Source organism: Schistosoma haematobium, chromosome 3, assembly GCF_000699445.3.
Source record: "Schistosoma haematobium chromosome 3, whole genome shotgun sequence".
Lineage (NCBI taxonomy): Eukaryota > Metazoa > Platyhelminthes > Trematoda > Strigeidida > Schistosomatidae > Schistosoma > Schistosoma haematobium.
In genome coordinates this window covers 22,370,357-22,391,179 of record NC_067198.1, presented here as the reverse complement: position 1 = coordinate 22,391,179, position 20,823 = coordinate 22,370,357, and the positions used below count along the sequence as shown (strand labels likewise).

The window sequence follows — 20,823 nt, the reverse complement described above, 5'->3', positions numbered from 1 at the left end:
CTGAGTAACTTCAGCAGTTATGAGACTTTATTGCAACATTCTTAAATGTATTTTTATTTCAGTATCCAAGATTGGTTAATCTGACTAATTCAGAAATACATTTATTGCAAATGTATATGATGATCTAAAAGAAAAATACATATCGTTAACATGTTGATTCGAACTTCTATTTTTTCATTCTAAAAATAAATTAGCTTTCCAACAGTTCCTCTTTGATTATTTTTAAAAGTAAGAAACCATTTTCAATTAATCTTTACAGTAGTTTCTACCCAAACATATTCGATTGGAATATATTTTTGGTGGGACTATAATTTGTGAATGACCTTTGAGCAACACTATAGTGACCTTGAGACAAGTCATCAACTTACCAGTGTCAAAAAAGAATTATAAGTTAATGTGAGGAATTAGTATTAAAATTTGGAATTAGATGGGACATATGTTACGTATGCCCAACCACCGACTGTCCCGATGAGCGATGTTTTGTGGTGTAGAAGTAGGTTGGAAGAAAGCTAGGGGCGGTCAAACCAAAACATGACACAAATCCATGAAGTCACTGACAAGTGGACTGAGCCATTTTGGTAGGTATAGAATACCTGATTGGGATCCGCGAGACGATAGCAACCGATGGTTAGAGACTTTGAATGACATGGCTCAAAATCGTTTGCAATGGTGCATGTGCATCCACTCTTTATGTTCTCCCAAATTCTAATCTTCTGAATTCTTCACGTCCCTTTCTTTTTTTTCTTTCTAAATCCATTTCACTGGATTATACTCCTTGAATAACATCTTCAAATCCTAATCTTTCCGACTACTGCTTATACTTCTACTACCTCTACCACTATGTGATTTGAATCGACAAATACATCTCTGTGCTAATGTAGTATGGCAACTCGAACTGATGTACGTACGTACGAAGTTCTACGTTTTTGTTGATCTATGTAAAAAATTTCATCACTAATTGACATCAGCTATAATGTCAAAATGCTATTTATATAAATGTATTTTGCACCCAAATCCAAAACTTGCTATCCCTAATTTCATTGGTTCGTCCATAAATGACCGTCTATCAGCTATTATGAACACTTCGGTAATAAAACTATGAATTTTTTTCCGTATTTCCCTGTCTGACTCATAAAATAAACTCTAATAACCACATAATATCCTGTTATATTTAAGACAAAATTGAAAAAGTCTCAATTTTGTGAAATTAATTATGCACGTACACATAAACACACTTCTTTTGCCAATTAATACAAATATACACAAACCTACTGTGTACACGCATGTACATACAGATGCACATACACATACAAATCGATTATTCCGTCTGTGTAAATTCATCGTTCGTATGTTTATTATTATTAATGTTATTATTATTATTATTATTATTATTATTATCCGCATAGGACACTTAAACCTTGTAGGCAATTTCTCAGTTGATCAATATTAAGTTAATTGTCAATATTTCTCCACTCGTTACATGTTTTATTGTTGTTTTTTTCAACTGCGGATACAAACTTATATTGTCGTTTATTTTTGCAGTATTGACGAGAATGAAAAGTTTTTCTCAGAATTAGTATAAGCTACTAATTAATCCCAGTTTTTAACATTAACTACCAATTTCTGTTCTTTTTAGTGTTGTTTAGAAGTAACATCTTTTGATAAGAAGTGTGTAATTTTTGAAATTATATATGGTTTCTACCTGATTGTTTTGGTTACACATAAAAATTTGAAGATATTTACTAATACGAATGACAAAACTATCTAATCTAATAACGCTGTTGATCTTAGAAACGTTCTTAGTAAATTAATGAGTGAAAATAGAAGTACAAATATTTGTTGTAAGCAATTTGAAAATAAATCTGGTTAGATGAAGAAAGTTGTTCTACATGTATATTGAATACTTTTAAAATACTTGTACCAAATTAAATGTCACCATATTTTGTTTAGCTCTCTACATCTGTTGTAGAGACTTTGAATAACTCATACCAATTTTCTAGTCTGATATTCGTTTTGTCCTCTTCAACTTTATATGTTTCCTCGAACTTAATCCTACATGCCAATATTTTAGCATATCTATGAAGTTGACTAACGTAAACGTAATTAGATAGTACAATTTTCGGTACTTTACTGCATCTAAATATAACTTTGTTTTTGCTGTGATGTTCTGCTGCAGAGGCATATCGTAATACTTTGCGATCTAAGCTTTACATATATTGCACAGTTGTTTAACAATGAATTATATAGACTCGCTTTCGAAAATTTTTACGTTGTGTTACAGTTAGTACATTATCCGTTTCCATTTTATTCTGGTTATAGGACAGATGATTATTATATTACTAATAAACACCAATAATAATAAAAAATATTGTAAGCAGAGATCGATGATGGCAAGCAGCGGAATCCAGCACACGCATTTCGTCCTATTTGTGACTGATCAGCTGAATGTACGTGCATCTCAGAGTTTATGTCCACTCCGGGACTCAAACTCTGTGCTGTTCGCTTCAAACTCCATCACGTTATCCACTTAGCTACTGATTCCAGATAGCCACTAGCTTTTACGATGATATGAGTTTTAATTCATCTTTTATTGGACATTCGAAGCCTCCCATTGACGTTTAGGACTGAACTCAGTCAGTCCCGGAGTGAACATAAACTCTGGCTTGCTGGGACATCCAACTGATGAGTCTTAAATAGGATGAAATGCGGATCCTGGATTCCACTTCTAGCCACCATCTTTCTCTATTTATAATGATTGTGACTTAAAGCACTATCGAGACAATCCGCATACGATCCACATATCCCAAAAGAGACTGACCATTTGCAGTATTCAACGTCAATGAGAAGATTTAAATAACCAATACAAGCTGAATCAAAGATATTTGTTTTATTATCGTCGTCATAATATCCTAATTCAGTTTTTTAATCTAATCATTATGATTAATTTCTACCTCTTCTCTCTTTTCATACTATAAACAGCTCCAGAAATAGTCAATTTCGATCCGATAACTTTTGCAACAGATATGTGGGCGGTTGGAGTATTGACTTACATTTTGTAAGTTAATTCATTTGTTTGTTTATGTTATTCTCTCCTTATTATAGTCTTATTAAAATTCCATTTTTATATTTCTTATGTAGTTAGTCTCTAACAATAAAGTTTCGGTTACGTAATACTTTAAATATTTTTGTGCATTCTTGTTTGGAACTTTTAACAATTCCTAGTACTCACTATTAAGTTCATAGATGCTTTGTTACACCGGAAAGCTTGATATGGTAGATTCGCTTATAATTTTTTTTTGTATGTTGAATCGCCCAATCAATTAAAGAAATGACAGATGATTATGTAATGAATATATCCAGCTTGGAGAATACAACTTCATTAAAAGTATTCACCTGATCTATAAATCTTCCTCATCATTCACTGCCTAAACGCTTCTGTCTACTTTACTAGGCAATACATAACTTGTCTTTATTAAAAGGATTGCTTGAAAATTTTCAAACAAATATTGTTTAACATCATTAAAATAAATTACTTTTCATTAATGTTAAAATACTTTCAATTAGTTCTTTACCAGCATGTTTTTGAATAATTTAGATCAATTATCAATTATACCGTTATATAATTAATTAAACGATGAATCACTGCCATAAATATACCTGTTTCTCACATAATGAAACATATGTATAAGGTTAATATATGGTAAAAATTTCATTTAATCTACCGATGACAGGTCATGTTTAATGAGGTGAAATCAATCATTTGATAAAGTTTTAATTAATCCGTGTTGGGTAGAGACAGGTATCTACCTCAGTACAATGGAAGATGGTGGCGCAATTTCGTGGATTGGTTGAGGTTAGACATTAGCACCGTTGGATTCTGATTCAGTGGTCTGGAGGTTAAACGTTCACGTGAGAGATCGAAGACCCTGGGTTCGAATCCTGCGAGCGGGATCGTGAATGCGCACTGCTGAAGAGTCCCACAATAGGACAAAACGGCTGTCCAATACTTTCAGGTTTTCCATGGTGGTCTAACATTGATCGATCCATGATCTCAATCAAAAAATATTTGAGTATTTGAAGTATTTCTATACATATAATAATACTTTTGTATGATTCGCTTTTTTTCCATAACTATCTAATTTTCCTTTTATCTTGTAAAAAATTTATATACGATAATTAATTTCAGAAATTAGATTGTCTTGAATTGCTTGCATTTAGCTTCTGTTGAATATAAGAGTGTGTGTGTGTGTGTGTGACGTTATCATAAAATCTATTGCAGAAACAAGAAAAAACTAATCTGATTCATCAAAAACTTGATAGAATATCTAAGTTAGACAGACTAAATTACAAATCTATTATCAAATGTGGTTTTTGACATGAATTAAGTATCTGTTCGATTATTTTTAACAAGATGAAGAAATCTGGTTTGATGCGATTAGTTTCGTTGAAAAATGTAAACAAATTAAAAATGAAAATATTTACAAAATACATTGGATTCATTGTATTTCATTAATTTCTATTCAGTTGCATATAACCTAATAAATTTGATTGGTTTAAAATGTTAACATAATTGAAATTTTAAGGAATGAATTGTCCATTAATAAACTATAAAGAGTCCCATACTAGGACGAAACGGTCGTCCAGTGCTTCCAGGTTTTCCATAGTGATCTAACTTTAATTGACTCATGAACTCAACTATTAAACTATAAGTTGTCTAAAATTTAAATGACATTGAAAATCATAATTTTAACAGTCTTAAAAAAAATGATCGGAATAATGATTGTAGAATATTTGAAGTAATTTTAGTACGTAATTTAACAAAAATATGAGAGATTAAGGACGAAAATGACATGTTGAATAAAACTCATGTGATTGTAATTACCAGTGGTTTTATAATAAAATGTTAATGTTTAGTTATCATGCTGATTGTATCTGTGATCATGGTAGTTGTATGTTAATCATATACACTTTCCTCGATGCAAACATCATGTTTAGGTCATTTACTACTTATTGATTCCGGGAATCTTAATAAGGGAGGACTGCATCATTTACTGATTACTTAAAATGCACACATTGTATCCAGTTTGTGTCCCCTGTTCTGTCTTCATAGCTTCAGATTTCGGGGAATATTTTCAATAAAACTTGAAGGTGCTTGTTTGTAGTTGAAGAGGAAGCGACGAACTATACCGAATTTATCGTATTCTACGGATGCATGCGCTTTATTTAAGTCTGACTACAATCTTTTGATATACTTGTTATTAGGAAACAATTTTTATGTTGATGATGTCACAGGTATTCAGTGTTTGGCAACGCTTCTACCAGTAACACCTAATGTATTTCGTTCCCACCCAGAGAAATCAAAAGACAGAGTCGAGGAGATCGGAATAGTATATTTGGCGATGACCAATATATCGGAATTCTCTGATCTAATCTGGCTAGCGATTGCGGTTGATGTTGAGCACGGCGTTACCACACGTGATCTGGTGCGGATGCCTGACCGAGCGCCTTCAGCTAGATGAGTCCACTAAAACATATGGTCAGCATCCAATGTCGAAAACTTACAGTGCTATTTATTTTGGGGATTTATTTACCGCTACAGATCACTCCCTCCCTAGTGGGGCAGTGACGACCCTAAGACGTGGCCAGCCAGAAGTTTAAACCCAACGAGTTTGTCGTTGGTAAACACTCTTCTGATAGCTTACTAAATTTAGCAGCGTCTGGTCGTCTTTCCTTACTATATGGGACGGAGGTACAACATAGTAAAAAAGAAAATGTACAATGAAAATTTCGGATCCTCATAAACGTCATCGTTCTTTTCCAGCCGTCCTGGAAAAGAAAAAGAAAATGTAAGTGCATGTCGAAATACACTCGTATGTGCGTAAAAACACAATGTCGGCGGAAAAAAAATGGAAAATAAACTCATGAACACGTAATAGCGTTTAAAAAAATTTGTTTTTTTTGTTTTGTTTTTTTTTTAAATAGAAATAAAAATATATAAGCATATTAAAATTGTTTTTTTTAAAAAAATAATATAAAATGTCGAGAAGTGCCTTACGTGCAATAGTCGTTTAAATGTTCTGGAAATCTCACCCTTCTTCCAGAACGCGTCGTTTTACGTTTATTTTCGGATACTGTCGAAGTATCATCGTGTGTGTTGGTTGTCGGATGAGGTATTATAAGTGTCGGAGTCGTGTCGTTCGATTGTACCGAAGGAAAATCCACGTAGATAGGATTTCCTTCTAAATACGCTGCTTTTAAGCGATCGATGCTGATGCTATCGTTGGTTCCGTTCTTATCGACTATATAGTACTTAGATTCACGTTGAAGAACTTTGAAGGGTCTTTCGTATGCTGATTCGAATAGTCGTCGATGCGAGTCTCGACGAACGAAAACGTGTGTACTATATCGTAAGTCAGGTTGGACGAAAACATCAGTTGATTGAGGTCGAGTGGAAGCAGGTTTAACTGAACGCATTGCGTTTGTAAGCCTGTTCGTGTAGGAGGTTAGATCCATGTTCATTGAAGAGGATGAAGGATCCACGAATTCTCCTGGAAGTCGAAGTGTCGTTCCATAAACGAGTTGAGACGCAGTGTATCCAATGTCAGCTTTCACTGCATTGCGGATACCTAGTAAGACGAGTGGAAGAGCGTCGGTCCACTGTGAAACGTTTGCAGCTGATAGTGAAGCTTTTAGTTGTCGGTGAAAACGTTCTACCAACCCGTTTGCTTGTGGGTGGTAGGCAGTCGTTCGGAAGCGAGTGGTTCCTAAAAGTGTGGTCAGACGACGGAAAAGATCAGATTCAAACTGACGTCCGCGGTCTGTAGTGATGGTTGAAGGGCAGCCGAAGTTCGCTACCCATCGTTCGACGAGGGTGCGGGCCACTGTTTCAGCAGTGATGTCCTTAATAGGTACTGCTTCTGGCCATCGAGTGAAACGGTCTACGCAGGTTAAAAGATAAGAGTATCCATTTGAATCTGGTAAAGGTCCTACCAAATCCAGATGAACATGGTCGAAACGAGCATCGGGAGTTTTAAACGAGCCCAGGGGACATTTATTGTGTCTGATAACCTTAGATTTTTGGCAGCTTACACAGGAGCGTGCCCACTCCCTCACGTCTTTATTCATGCCAGGCCAGCAATACCGTTCTGCTATAAGCTTGATGGTTGCACGAACACCTGGATGAGAAAGTTTGTGCAATGTATTGAAGACATTGCGTCGATAATGTTTAGGCACGATTGGGCGATCCCTACCTGTAGATGTGTCACAAAGTAAGGTTTCCTTACCTGTTCCCATCTGTTTGATGCGTAGCTTGGTGGTTGTAGACGATAACTCGTGCTGAAGATCAATGTCTTCTTTTTGAAGCTGGGCGAGTTTAAGAAGGTCGATTCCTTGGAAACTGTTCAAGGAAGTTATGCGAGATAAGGCGTCTGCAACTACATTGTTTGCTCCAGAGATGTGTTGAATGTCTGAAGTAAACTGCGAAATGTAGTCCAGTTGTCGAGACTCACGGAGAGAGTACTTGTCTGAAGGAGAGCTTAACGAGAAAGTGAGCGGTTTATGGTCCGTGAAAAGAGTGAATTCACGGCCTTCGATATAGTGTTGAAAATGTCGTACAGCACAATACATAGCTAGGAGTTCCCTACCGAATGTGCTGTACCTCGATTCGGTGTCTAGCAACCTTCTAGAGAAAAATGCCAAGGGTTGCCATGAGTTGTTAACCCATTGTTGTAGGACTCCCCCGATTGCCGAGTCGGATGCGTCTACTGCGATACTAATGGGTGCTTCGGTGTCCTGATGTGCGAGCATTGTTGCTTTAGCGATCAGTTCCTTAATTGTGGAGAATGCTTTTCGTGCGTTGTCGTCCAAATTAATGGATTTCGCATTTCCACGAAGTTGGTCGGTAAGAGGTTTCATGAGTAATGCGCATTTCGGTATGAAACGTCTATAGAAACTTACGAGGCCGTTAAACGTGCGTAATTGCTTGACGTTTGTCGGTTCTGGGTAATCCAGAATGGCCACCACTTTGGTCCTAAGAGGTCGAATGCCTTGAGCATCGATAGTGTGTCCCAGAAAGTCTAACGAGTCGGTTCCGAATTGGCATTTCTGAACGTTTACAGTTATGCCATGTTTTTGTAGTCGTTCGAAAACAAGATCCAGATGCTTGAGATGTGTTTCTCTGTCCGGACTTGCGATTAGACAGTCGTCAACATACGCATGTACGAAGTTGAGACCTCGAAAAACGTCGTCTATGAATCTTTGGAATGTTTGAGCAGCATTTCGTAGACCGAAAGGCATTCGCAAAAATTCATAGAGTCCGAAGGGAGTTATGATAGCTGTTTTCGGAATGTCGTCAGTAGCCATAGGGATTTGGTTATACGCTTTAACCAAGTCGATTTTCGAAAAAACAGTTGTACCTTTCAAGGTAGCTGTCAAATCGTGAATGTGAGGCAACGGGTAACGACCGGGAATGGTTTTCGCGTTCAATCGCCGATAGTCACCAGTTGGACGCCAATCGTTGCTGTCCTTTTTAGGGACCATGTGCAACGGAGATGCATAAGGGCTATTTGACGGTCGTATGATTCCTAAATCTATCATGTGATCGAATTCGTTTTTCGCTAACCTTAGCTTTTCAGGAGCTAGTCGTCGTGCTTTAGAGAATACAGGTGGTCCTGTAGTCGTGATGTGATGTGTAACATTGCTGGTTACACACGGTAGTTTCGGTTGAGTTTGTTGTATCCCAGGGTACTTATCGAGTAGTGGCTGATAAAGTGGGTCGATCATATGCTTAACTGTGACTGGGGATAATCTGCAACCAGAAAAGGAAGTTACGCAAACGGACAAATTAGTGTTTCCGTCTACTAGCCTCCGTTTGCGCGTGTCGATGATCAGATTGTGGTGTTGTAGAAGGTCCAATGTAATATAGTCTTCAATTAAACTTTCATTTCATTTTTTGTTAATGTCTCAATTATACCCATTCTTTGTTTACATGCTTAAATAAATAATGAATGAATGTAGTGATACTGGAATATTTGGATGTACTGATAAAATCAAATGATATGCTCAACATATAACGAAAATAATAAACTGTTTCTCTTTTCTTAGTAAGAATGGGATGTCAAATAAAACAAACCATGCAATATAATTAATTATTCCATTTGGACAATGAAAAGTGTATACAAACTATTTGTAGTATCAGTTATTTTATAGAAAGTTGTCTGTTTGAAGGAATATACATTATCTATTGTTAAAAGTTGTCTACCGAAGAAATTCACGTTTTTGAAGCAGAAATAAAACAAGGGATGTTCATCCTTAAAAAACTCAAAGAAAATACTCGTATCGTAGTAGGTGGGACTGTTTTTTTTTTCCGGAGACCTATTGCATTATCGAACTTGCGCCTGAGCTTGTTCTAATTAAAAGAGATTTTATTTTCTTAACATTTAACCTCCTCTTTCTACATCCTATTATTTTACTGACTCTCCAATTAATACATTTCTCACTAGAGTTCCGTTTTAATGTATGTTATTTCAGAGCATGGAAGTTTAATTTGGTAGATAGATATAGCACTGTTATAACTGTAGTCATAAATTTTAACTCTACCCTTGTCTTATGAGTTGTACAAGTTAATCATAATACATGTCTATAATGATGATATTAGGCGTAAGTAAGTAAAGTAAGTAATAATGATGATATTGTGATGAAGATACTTATGGCATAAATGTTAGTGTTCAACTAATACAGTTCAACTGTCAAAAATTATTTTATCAAAGTTATCTTCTTGATTGTGTTTACCGGTACAATATGTTATCTTTGAATTCTAAATGCTACATTCTATATTCGAAACAGTGAATTTACATTCACCTTTAAAACGTTTTTTTGGTAACATTATCAATAATCACAAGATATTCTTAATTCCTCAACATATTTTGTAGCAAGCTGTTTAATATATATCCTTATTTTGTTTTTCAGAACCATTGTTTACCTCAATTTCCGTCAGTTATTATCGTATAATCACGATAATAGTAATGGTAATAATAATAGATCAGTTATTTATAATACTGACAACAACTTGTAGTTAACGAGTAATTGCTTACGTAAATAGGCTTAAAGAAATAATTACTTTTACTGTTAATCACTTATGGAACTCAAAATGAAAGTTTAACATTTGGTAATTAAATTAATCTTTATTTCGTATATACTACGTACTGGTATGAATAGTTTTGATTCATTAGTCCTAGTTCTGATGTTGTTCAATTTATGGTTTATTTACACAAATTTCATGATGGTATTCTTGAAATCATTAAATGTATTCATAATATCACGCGTTGTGATATAAATATTCTGGTCTCCACCATTTGGTTTCATCTCTTTTTATTATATGAATCCTAAAGATGTTTACTCTAAATAATTCTAAATTTCAGTAAGTTTAAACGGGTTTCTAAAGCGAGTTAATTTAACCCCTATCACCTCACTTACTAAAACGTATTTCCATGAAATTCTTAATTGTCACTATAGAATTTATCTAAAAGGATATTCGACTAACCATTGAATTTAAAGTTTATGAATGTTGATAACTGTTATTACTCGGATGTTCAAATATCGGGTAAAATCGTTCTAAAAAATTTTTTAAATCATTACAATTATATAACCGTTATAATCGATTTTATGTACAAATCCAATACTGAATCTCTATTAAAGCAACAATAATAAATTTAATCGAATAAGATTTTTTCATTTATTTTGTGATTTCTCTTCAATTGCATACAACTTACCAACAACAACAATAACAACAACAAAAATGTAAAATAAATGTACATATTTTAAATCATATAAAAGTTAATAAGGGCAATATACATGGAAGAATTAAGAAAGTATTCAATATTAACTTGTGTGAAAGTTTCAGAAGAAAAATTTTTAAAACACTTGGCAACAAGTTTCTAAAACAAATTAAAATTGATGTCAAGTTATGTAATAACAAATTAACAGAGTAAAATTTGGAAAAATGACTTAAGAATGAAGAAAAAGGTTCTATAATATAAACAAGAAATAAGATATTACGCAATTCCATGTTGGAAAATAAGAGTTACCTAGGCAGTACCATATTTAGAAATGTTTTTTTGGATGCATAATTTTGATTTCAATCTTTCAGTAGTGATGGCCTTGGCGAGATATAATAAACTTGAATTTGTTTAGGTAAAGATTATTTTAAAACATTTTGAAATATCAACCAGAGGACGAGAAATCGCGCTGTCAATGTTATTTTAATCTTTTAGTGCCATTTGTTATATAATGTAATCTGAAAAGCGAACAAGAATTATCTTTTCTACCCTTTCAACTTGAGAAGACTGGAGTTTAATACGACTTTGATTCAAGAGTGATGAATGAGCTTGTATAATTGATTTAGACTAAATACTGCGGTGAAAAAATATCCAACTGTTAAACTGGTCTTATTGTGTCAAACAAACTCCCTATTGAGACGGGCAAAAGCAGACATTTCTCACTTAACTTTACTTCACATTACATTTACCGGCTAACACGTGTGTGCTGAAGCACTTATATTGAAAGAACAGAACAGATGGTTCCTGTCCTTATCTCAGATTCTATTCTACAACAATTAAAATATATGTATTTTATCCCGTGATTAGAACCCAAGTGTTTTAAACATTTAAGTTTGCTCACAATATCAATTGTGCTTTTTAATCCAATCAATTATCATCAATGTACAGTCTGACATGTGTTCATTGGTTACATTCTCCAAATCTTATTAGCACAAAGAAATAAAATTAACAAGATTAACAGAAATAAAGATCGAAATAATGTAATAGCAATCACATTATAAAAGACTAAACATTGGGAATATGGTACGAAGAGACAAAATGGAAAAGTATGTATCGTGCTATATTGGAACTCAAGTTCAAGAGGAAAGTAAAGAGTGAACTATTGTGAACGATTCTGGATTATATAAATCTAAGCTTCTAACCACCGGTGCTGTTATCTCAAGAACCCCGATTAGATAGTCTGCGCCTACCAACATTCGATGGCTTTATGGACTGAAGCTATATCTGATATGGATGAAAAGCCTGATTCAGATCACAAATTCCTTGGTGTGTGAGGGAAGTAATTGGGAGCTCAGATGAATGATGCATTTTCGTCCCTATTTATCGGACGGCCACATCGTATTATTACGCATCATCTATCTATCTATATATATTCTGTTCATCATCACAACAACCAAGACATAAATTATTATTATAAATCCTAATAACTTCATAATTTCTTAATTAACAGAATATTTATGTCTATAGTCGAAAAGGTAAATATTTTCCAGCCAAGTTGTAGGTATATTAGTTGACAAAATATTTTACAGTAAACTAAAAAACGTCAGTTGAAAGGAAAAAGTGATATATATGTCACATTACATTCACTTTTTCTACCTTATCTCTTCTTATAGCTAGACTTCAGGAATTTATCGATAATTCTCCCTATATATATATATATATATATATATATATATATATATATATATATTGCATACGATTTTTATCATATTTGTACTACCGAGTGACTGATTTTATGATGTACTTTCTTTCTTAGGACAAAATCTTTGTGTTACATAACCCTTTATCTTACCAATTGAATTATATTTCTTTATTAAATATATAAATGCTCCTAAATTACAGTGTGTTACTAACGTATCTTCTATCTAACCATAGTCTGCCTACTTACCGGCTAGATATTTTTTAGATATGATACTGAATCAATATAATCGATGACTTAATGATCTAGGCGTTCGACTTTCAGCTACCGATTCCCAGATTCGAACCTATATTGACCTAATTCTGTTTGAGAAATCGAGTTGTATCACCAGTCCTCACACCTAAGGTGCAACTCATATCCAGGTACCTGATGAATGAGTTTATTATGACTACTGCCATTATTATTACTGAATCAGTAATTTGGTTAATTGTCATGAAACACTATTTATTATATTCCTTTTATCTATATTTAGTTTGTTCGTTGAAAAAAAACGCTTTGAATTTTTTAAAACTCCGTGATATTATGATTTCATTGCTTTCATTTCAGCTAGATTAAATTTAATCAATCACAAACCTTTGTAAAAACTACCCGTACTTAAGAATTAAATAACAGTAAATCGTGTTGTAAATCACAATCAACATATAGTTTGAAATCAAACACATTTGTAAAAAGTAATATGAAGTGATACTTTTTGGAAAACCATAGATAATTTCTAGGGGAAATTTCTGTTTCTGAGTAACAGTATTGTGGTGAACAGAACACGGGTGGGGACAATCGAGTGTATTAGACACAAAATTACAGGACTTGTGAATAAAATCTACCAATCATATAGTAAATGCTTAATTTGCAAAATGTCCATCAATTGTCGCAAAATGACTCAGACTTCATTGTTCTTGCATTTTCATACAAATTGCATCCTGTTTCCATTCTTTACTGTTCGATCCTGTTGTCTCTCTGCTGCCAGACCTTCTGTTCATGACTAACACCATATACTACTTATGTCAATATAAGTAGCATGCACCACAGTATTACTTTTCCAGTTTTGTTGGCATATGTATGTAATTAACGAAGTCGAATTTTTCCATTCTTTTATTTGAGATTTATCACAAATAATAATTAGTTTACACTTAACGACTTCAACATATATTACAAATAAACAAATTATGTTTATTCAGAACTGTGTTCTTTTCTTTTGTTTTGTTTTCATCTATCAAAAAATTTCATTCTTTTATTCATAATTCTCACCGATAGTTAATAATGATCAAAAGATTATGATCATCATAAATTAATGTCATTTAAGATCCTACTGAATTCACCGAAGCACTGGATGGCTTTTTCGTCTGCGCTTGGGGTTCTTCAACATGGCTGCCAAATTTCGTGGGGAAAAAAGAAGCGTTCAGACCATCAAGTTAAAATCTATTGCTCCTTGTTTTCAACTTCAATTCACTCACTAGATACCAGGATTATAGTTCGGTCTCATCGGCTGATAATTACCTCAATGCCATCTCGGAATTTGTCACTAGTGTACACGCCATTACTATTTAGTCAAATAGTTTTTGCATGTTAATTTACTATGGGGTTGATTTTTTTCATATAATAACATAAGTTAAAAAAAACAGTCGTTAAGTCTAATGCATGACATACATACACCTGTAGTTAAGCAGTAAAACTGAAGTCACAATGAACAACACTGTTCAAATATTCATCATTTTCCTTTAATCATTTGGCAGAATAAAATCAGCTCAATTCAGTTGCATATGTATAGATACTGTAAACTGTGTTGTCAGTACGATTGTTATGTCTATTTGTTCATCGTTTTAAACGATCAATATCGACTCATATAGAAAATAAAACTTTTCTGGCACTATTCTACAAGTTTATAATCTATGACACTAGGAACTGTTAGTTCAAACTGTTTCACGGTTCTAGCTAACAAATTCAATAATTATATTCGTTTAAAAGAATGAATCAACCTCTTAACTTACTATCCATTGGTTAATGATAAATACTTATATTTCTGCCAATTTTTCTCATATATAAACTCAGTCCGTATTTATTTATGTGTATATGTCTAATTATTTTTAATAGTTGAATTCATAAGTGGACCACCATTGAAAACCTGGAAGCACTGGACGGCCGTTTCTTCCTACTGTTGGACTTATCAGCAGTGCGCCCCCATGATCTCGCATGCTGGACTCGAACCCAGGGCCTTCGGTTTTGTGAGCGAACGCTTAACCTCCAGACCACTGAGCCGGCATTCAACGGTGTTTATGTCTAACTTCAATCGATCCATGATCTTGAGCAACCATTTATCTATTGTCTGATGCAGTTGCCTGTATCTGCTCGACATGGACTGGACTCCACTCATGAATTCAACTACTAAAATTACTATAATTTCCACAAACCCCCATTCTAATAATAATTATTTTTTATTAAAATCCCATCGAATTTGAAGCTTTGATAGATTTTTCTTTTCCAGAATTATTTGAAAAATCTATAATTTATTTGTTTCCATAATAAAGACCAAATAAATGAAGTGTGCATTTTTTTATATTTATTTAAAGTTTAATTACCGATTCTTTTAGTTTTCACCCTCAAGAATTTCATGACCCTGATATCATCACAGCACCTGTTAATATTTCGCATATGCATATCCTATATATATATATATGGGATATCACGTAAAATGTATTAAGGCTAATCTTTTGCCTCATGCATATGTCTTGTCATTATTGTTTTCCATAAATGGATACATTGAAAATGTATGTATGCATTCTGGCTAGAAAATGAATGGGCTAAGCTAATAAAGGTGGAAATTTATAAAAACTCTTAGGAATTCCATTAGATTTTAAGAGCTGTTTATAGAGATAATAGGTTAGAAAAAATAGCTACTTTTAAGTTTTTAGAGCGTTTTAGTGATAAATATGAAAATTGAGGATAACGTAAAGTCTGTATAACAGTCGATTAATAAAAACCAAATTTATATGGTCTGTTGTGTTTTACAACACTCGATCCACTGTCCAAATAATTGCTAGCAAAGAGAATCTTGGTAAATCGTCTGTACACATTGCTCTAGCAACACTTGAGTTGACTAAACAGCTGAATAGTCTGATTTCTCTGGACTTAACAATAAAAACAGAATTGTAAGAAGTAAACCGCTTAAAGTTGGAAATTTTTTAAAGTCGTCAGAGAAATAGGTTTGAAATGCTCTAAATTTCATGACAATAGTTTGTACAGTTTTTACATTGAGTTTCGCTGTCACAGATTATAATTTGTTATCCTGTGCTGCTAAGTCTCCTAGTTAAGTGTAATTTTTTTATTTTTGGAAGGGTCCTCGAAAAATGAGGCGAGACTATAATTTATCGACGACCTTTGAACTACTCTTTAGTGACCTTGAGAAAAATTAGCCAATACAAAAACAGTTAATATGGAATAAAAATATATTATGCAAAACCAAAGAATTAAAGTGGGCACACTTCTTTTACATGGTTAAAAAATTTGTCAAGGTTTGAAAGAGGTTCAGAGTTTCTAAAATCCTAATGCACATGGTAGAGGGACTCATCAATATGGCTCCATAACAGTCTGCATCTAGAGCCACGATAAGGTGGGAAAAACTCTTTCAACCTCGACCACATAGCCTCAGTACTGTTTGTGTACAGTCCGGTGGTTGAGTTCACAAAGTTCCGCTTATGGATAGCGATACGATGCACATAACCAAGTCTATATATGCATCTATACGCACTCCAATCATCTGTATATATTATAGTACCCGGCTGTAGCCAGTGTTACTTGTGTTTTTTTATCCAGTGTTCAACAATTGTCAAAGTTTGCCATAGTCTCAATCTGGATCGAGCGAAAAATCCTATTCTAGCAGACTTTTTCCTTCAATACATGTTACATTGAAAGACAACATCATTACGGTAGTCTGCACAAGGTCCGCAAGTCATTTGATTATCACAATCACAAATAAAGTAACTTCTTAGTAGTCCCATTTGTTGTAACCAGTCAATTATCACGTTTTTTTCTGAAATCCGCTGTGAACCGATCTCACCTGAGCACCAGGTACTGAAATTGGCGCCGTGGCCTTGAAATCCCTCAGACGCTTCAAATTTGTTCGTCCATAAATTATAGTCACGCCGAGTTTTTGAACAGCAACCTTTTTTTATTTCTAGAGTGAGCAGTTGATGAAATTGATGAGATTTTTTTTCTCAAAATTTCAATTCATTCATATCTATTAACAAACAGAAAGAAAAAATACATGCAGACCAAATTTAACCGAAATAATATGATCAAACATATTTCAATTTTGATTGTATTAAATTCATTCTAATTTGTGTCCTACTGGACTATTTAAACTTTCATCAACCTAATTTGTCATGAAACGTCAGAAATTTCATTTTCTACTCAATGGGACATTATAGTTATAATTTAAATATATCCAATGCTCAATTTATTCGCGAATATCTAATTAATCTTTGGTAATGACACCTGACATTCATAGAAGCTTTTAAATAGAAAAGTCCCTTCTTTTTTTCTGTCATCAAAACACTTTACATTATTTTATTATTGCATGCAAACATCATAATTCTTGTCATACATATGTTTTTATTAATCTTCTTAATACTAGCTTCCTTGTCTACAAAAGTAGATCATTATGAAGAATAAAAGTCTGATTTTTTCTGCTTCGAAATTTAGTGTGTTTAGCTTTGTACGTATTTGTTGTGCGCTACGATTTTATGATGAATATTGAATGAGTTTTGCATTATTAAAATGAATGAATTCAGTACTGGTCGATAGATAAAATGGATTGATAGTATGTTACCGAGTAATAGCTGCTTCAAAAAATCAAATCATCGCTATCAGTCCCCAACTAAATTGATACCGGAAGATAATACACCTGTCTGTACAATAGAATTTTCCTTAAGAAAAATAACACACTGAAATACAAAACATTGAGAACAAGAATAAACATGACTGCAAGTCATTTATGTCAACCATAGTCTATTCCTTTTTCGATCGGACTGATGCCTAACTATAAGGCTTAATACTTTCTTCGTCATATCACTGTAACTGTAACATTGATAGAAATATGAGAATATATTGAGAATATCCCTATGATCGGATTTAAAACTAACGTTGATTCATCCTAGGAAAACATAAATAATTTACGATTATCACATATTAGCTACAATCAATAATTATTGTAAAATATTTCCATTAAGTTTCATTTCTGAAAATCCAACCATGTCCTAATAGTAATTGTAATAGGTTAAGGTATTAGAAATGTAGATATTTTGACTTGATATTAGAGATATAATAATTCTTATTACCACTTTTCTACGAGTTGTTGTCATGCCTAAATATTGTAACAGTGTCTGTCAGCAATCTAACGACATATTCCTTACTAATCTTATTTTACCGAATTGTTTAATATAGTACTCATTATCGTTGGTTTCAACTAGGTTGTTTAAATGCCTTCGAGTTCATTCATTTTCTGGGTATAATTCATTCAAATATTAGTATAGAAAGTTGCATAATACCATTTGTTTAAGTCTTAATTAATTAATTAATTTGTTTCCGGAATCCATATTGTTGATACACATAGTGAACATTTTGTAAATAACACGTTAATTTATAGTTAATTTTATCTTCTTAAGAATCTCCAAAATATTCAACGTGATTGATAAATTCGTATGAATGACAATGGATTATGTAACTAATTCCTATTGAAATATATAAATATGATAATCTCGTGTATAAGATACACTTGTGACGTTTTATTACCTTTCAAAAAAGTATTCTTGATGACGGTAATAAACATTCATTTTGGAATTGATGCAATATACTGTTGTTGTTTTTTACATTACGTTATATTATATGCTTCTTTTATCTATTGAGATTTATTATTCATCGTTGTTTCTATTTCCCTCGTTTTATTTTATAAAAAATGTCATGATGGGTTTCATCGTTTCTTTTCTTGTTGTTACTCTGTCACATTATTATTATTTTGTTTCATTTCTTCTGTTGGTATGCATATTCACTTTTAACTTATTTCTTGCATATATATATATATATATGGTCGCATCATTTGTAGAAATTCTTGTTTCCATCTTTTGTTTTAAAGAATACTAGTTATTACTTTCATTGTTTCATCGTGTGTCTATATATTATTTGATAATTTTGATTATTACCCTAAAAATGCTCAGACCAGTTCGGTGGGGGGGGAACTTTGTAATAATCCAAATTTCAATTAAAAGACTAGCATTTGAACGAAGAATATTCTTTTCAATTAATTGTCTTCATGTTCTACAATTATCTATCCAAATTAATAATCCGAAAAATGGCCAGGTTAAGGGAAAAATACATCGTTTAAAGTATGTGAATTTGGGATTGTGATAAACAAAATAACAACAACAACCTGTATTAACAATAAAATTGGTAATGTTGATATGACTCATATAGAATGTTAACTTGAATCTGAAGGAGTAGCCCTCCGGATGAAGAAACCGGAGCTATGCGTACAGAAGAAATATATTCAACAACTCCTCCCCTGGCCAACATCAAGGCCAGTTAATCGATCGTAATCTTAACTATTAAATGACCTCATTTGACCATGACCTTTCGTGGTCAATTGTAATTGTCTCTGTTATCTTTATTCATAAATCTTTGTTTTATTATTATTATTCGTATTATTGGTTAAACATCATTATTAATCTCCCCTATACATGATTCATTCACTTCGCATTCATCCCTCCGCATTACGTCTTACTTATTTGATCGGATCGTAATTGCACTATTATTTCTCTTTCACCCTATTTGACCCATATTTATTCTGATCATGGATCTCAAAATTTCACTTAACATATATGCAGATTCAAGTTAACATTCTATATGAGTCATATCAACATTACCAATTTTATTGTTAATACAGGTTGTTGTTGTTATTTTGTTTATCACAATCCCAAATTCACATACTTTAAACGATGTATTTTTCCCTTAACCTGGCCATTTTTGGATTAATAATTGGGATATATAATTGTAGAACCTGAAGAGAATTTATCGAAAAGAATATTCTTCGTTCAAATACTAGTCTTTTAATATGACGGGGATCTTTAAGAGATTAGATTTCAATTGCTGAGATTATTTTAAATGTGATTTTTATGTATAATATCTCTTTTTACACTGGGGACCCTAATCTATGATAAATTATTTGCTCATATTTTGATGAATATTCATATAAGTTAGTTCCTTTGATAAAGTTAGACAAGATAATGAAAAGACAAAGTTTATCAGAACTATGTTACATATGGGCACAACGCATTTTGAACAATATTATCTGAAAAATAAAGGTCAGATTTGACAAATCTGAAGATTATGAAAACAATATGAATCACATCACTTTGGATAATAAGTCTATTTTTTGCCAGGTTAGGGTTAGCATAAGTACATATTATTTTTGAACACACGTAGTCGTAGATTGGGAATTGAGTTGTTATATGAATAATCCTTCAACAAATCTAAGTATTTACCATAGACAAGTTTTATATGAAATGAAAAGGTTAGGTTAAAATCAATTTTTCATCACGTATCCCAACCATGTATTTTCGTAATGATAGAAAAAAAGACTATATTCACTTTCTCATGTTGGTTCATTGAACAATATTTCTTTTCATAGTCATTTATTTTACCTTGTCACTGTTATTGACATATTTTGTTCTCCTTTCTCTTTCGCTCTATTTTTTAAAATACAGATTGACCGGTATTTCACCGTTTGCTGGAGATACACAACTTGAAACATTTCAAAATATTCTCGATTGTATTGTTGATTATTCAAGAGAGGAAATACAAAATGTTAGTGATCTAGCTAAAGATTTTATTCAGAAACTGTTGGTGAAAAATCCCAGGTAATACTCGTATATATATATATATATATATATATATATATATATATATATTGTTATGTGGGTCTTACGTAATTAAGATTATGTATAAAAGTGTGAGTGATGATACAAATTCGTTGTTTTTCATCTAGGTAATTGGTTCAAAACTTGTACCTATGGTGCAATAGTTTAAACTTAAGTACTTTAATCTTTAAATTACTAGTCCTATGGTATTACATTTGTATACACGGGTTTATTCAAGTGATGTTGCGTGGACTGTTTTACGATTACTCGTTTTTATTCCACTCTTCATGTAATTTCGCTATTGTTTACAAAAAGCCAACAATATTTTAATTTTGATATTGATATTTTTTAAAATCAACATTGTTTTATAATTTTTCTTCTGTTT

General features: G+C 32.8%; 1 protein-coding gene across 2 annotated transcripts in view; it reads left to right on the top strand.

Annotated features, from left to right (window-relative positions):
* Positions 1-20,823, top strand: part of DAPK1_1 (Death-associated protein kinase 1) — a 64,776-nt gene that overhangs the window by 20,531 nt on the left and 23,422 nt on the right. Inside the window, exons 6-7 of one of the 2 annotated variants that reach the window (XM_051213287.1) lie at positions 2,980-3,055; positions 20,286-20,438. In XM_051213287.1, coding sequence (XP_051069251.1) covers positions 2,980-3,055; positions 20,286-20,438 — 229 coding nt within the window. Of the gene's footprint in view, positions 1-2,979; positions 3,056-16,341; positions 18,159-20,285; positions 20,439-20,823 lie in introns of those variants that run through there. The other variant, XM_051213288.1, reaches the window with a different exon arrangement.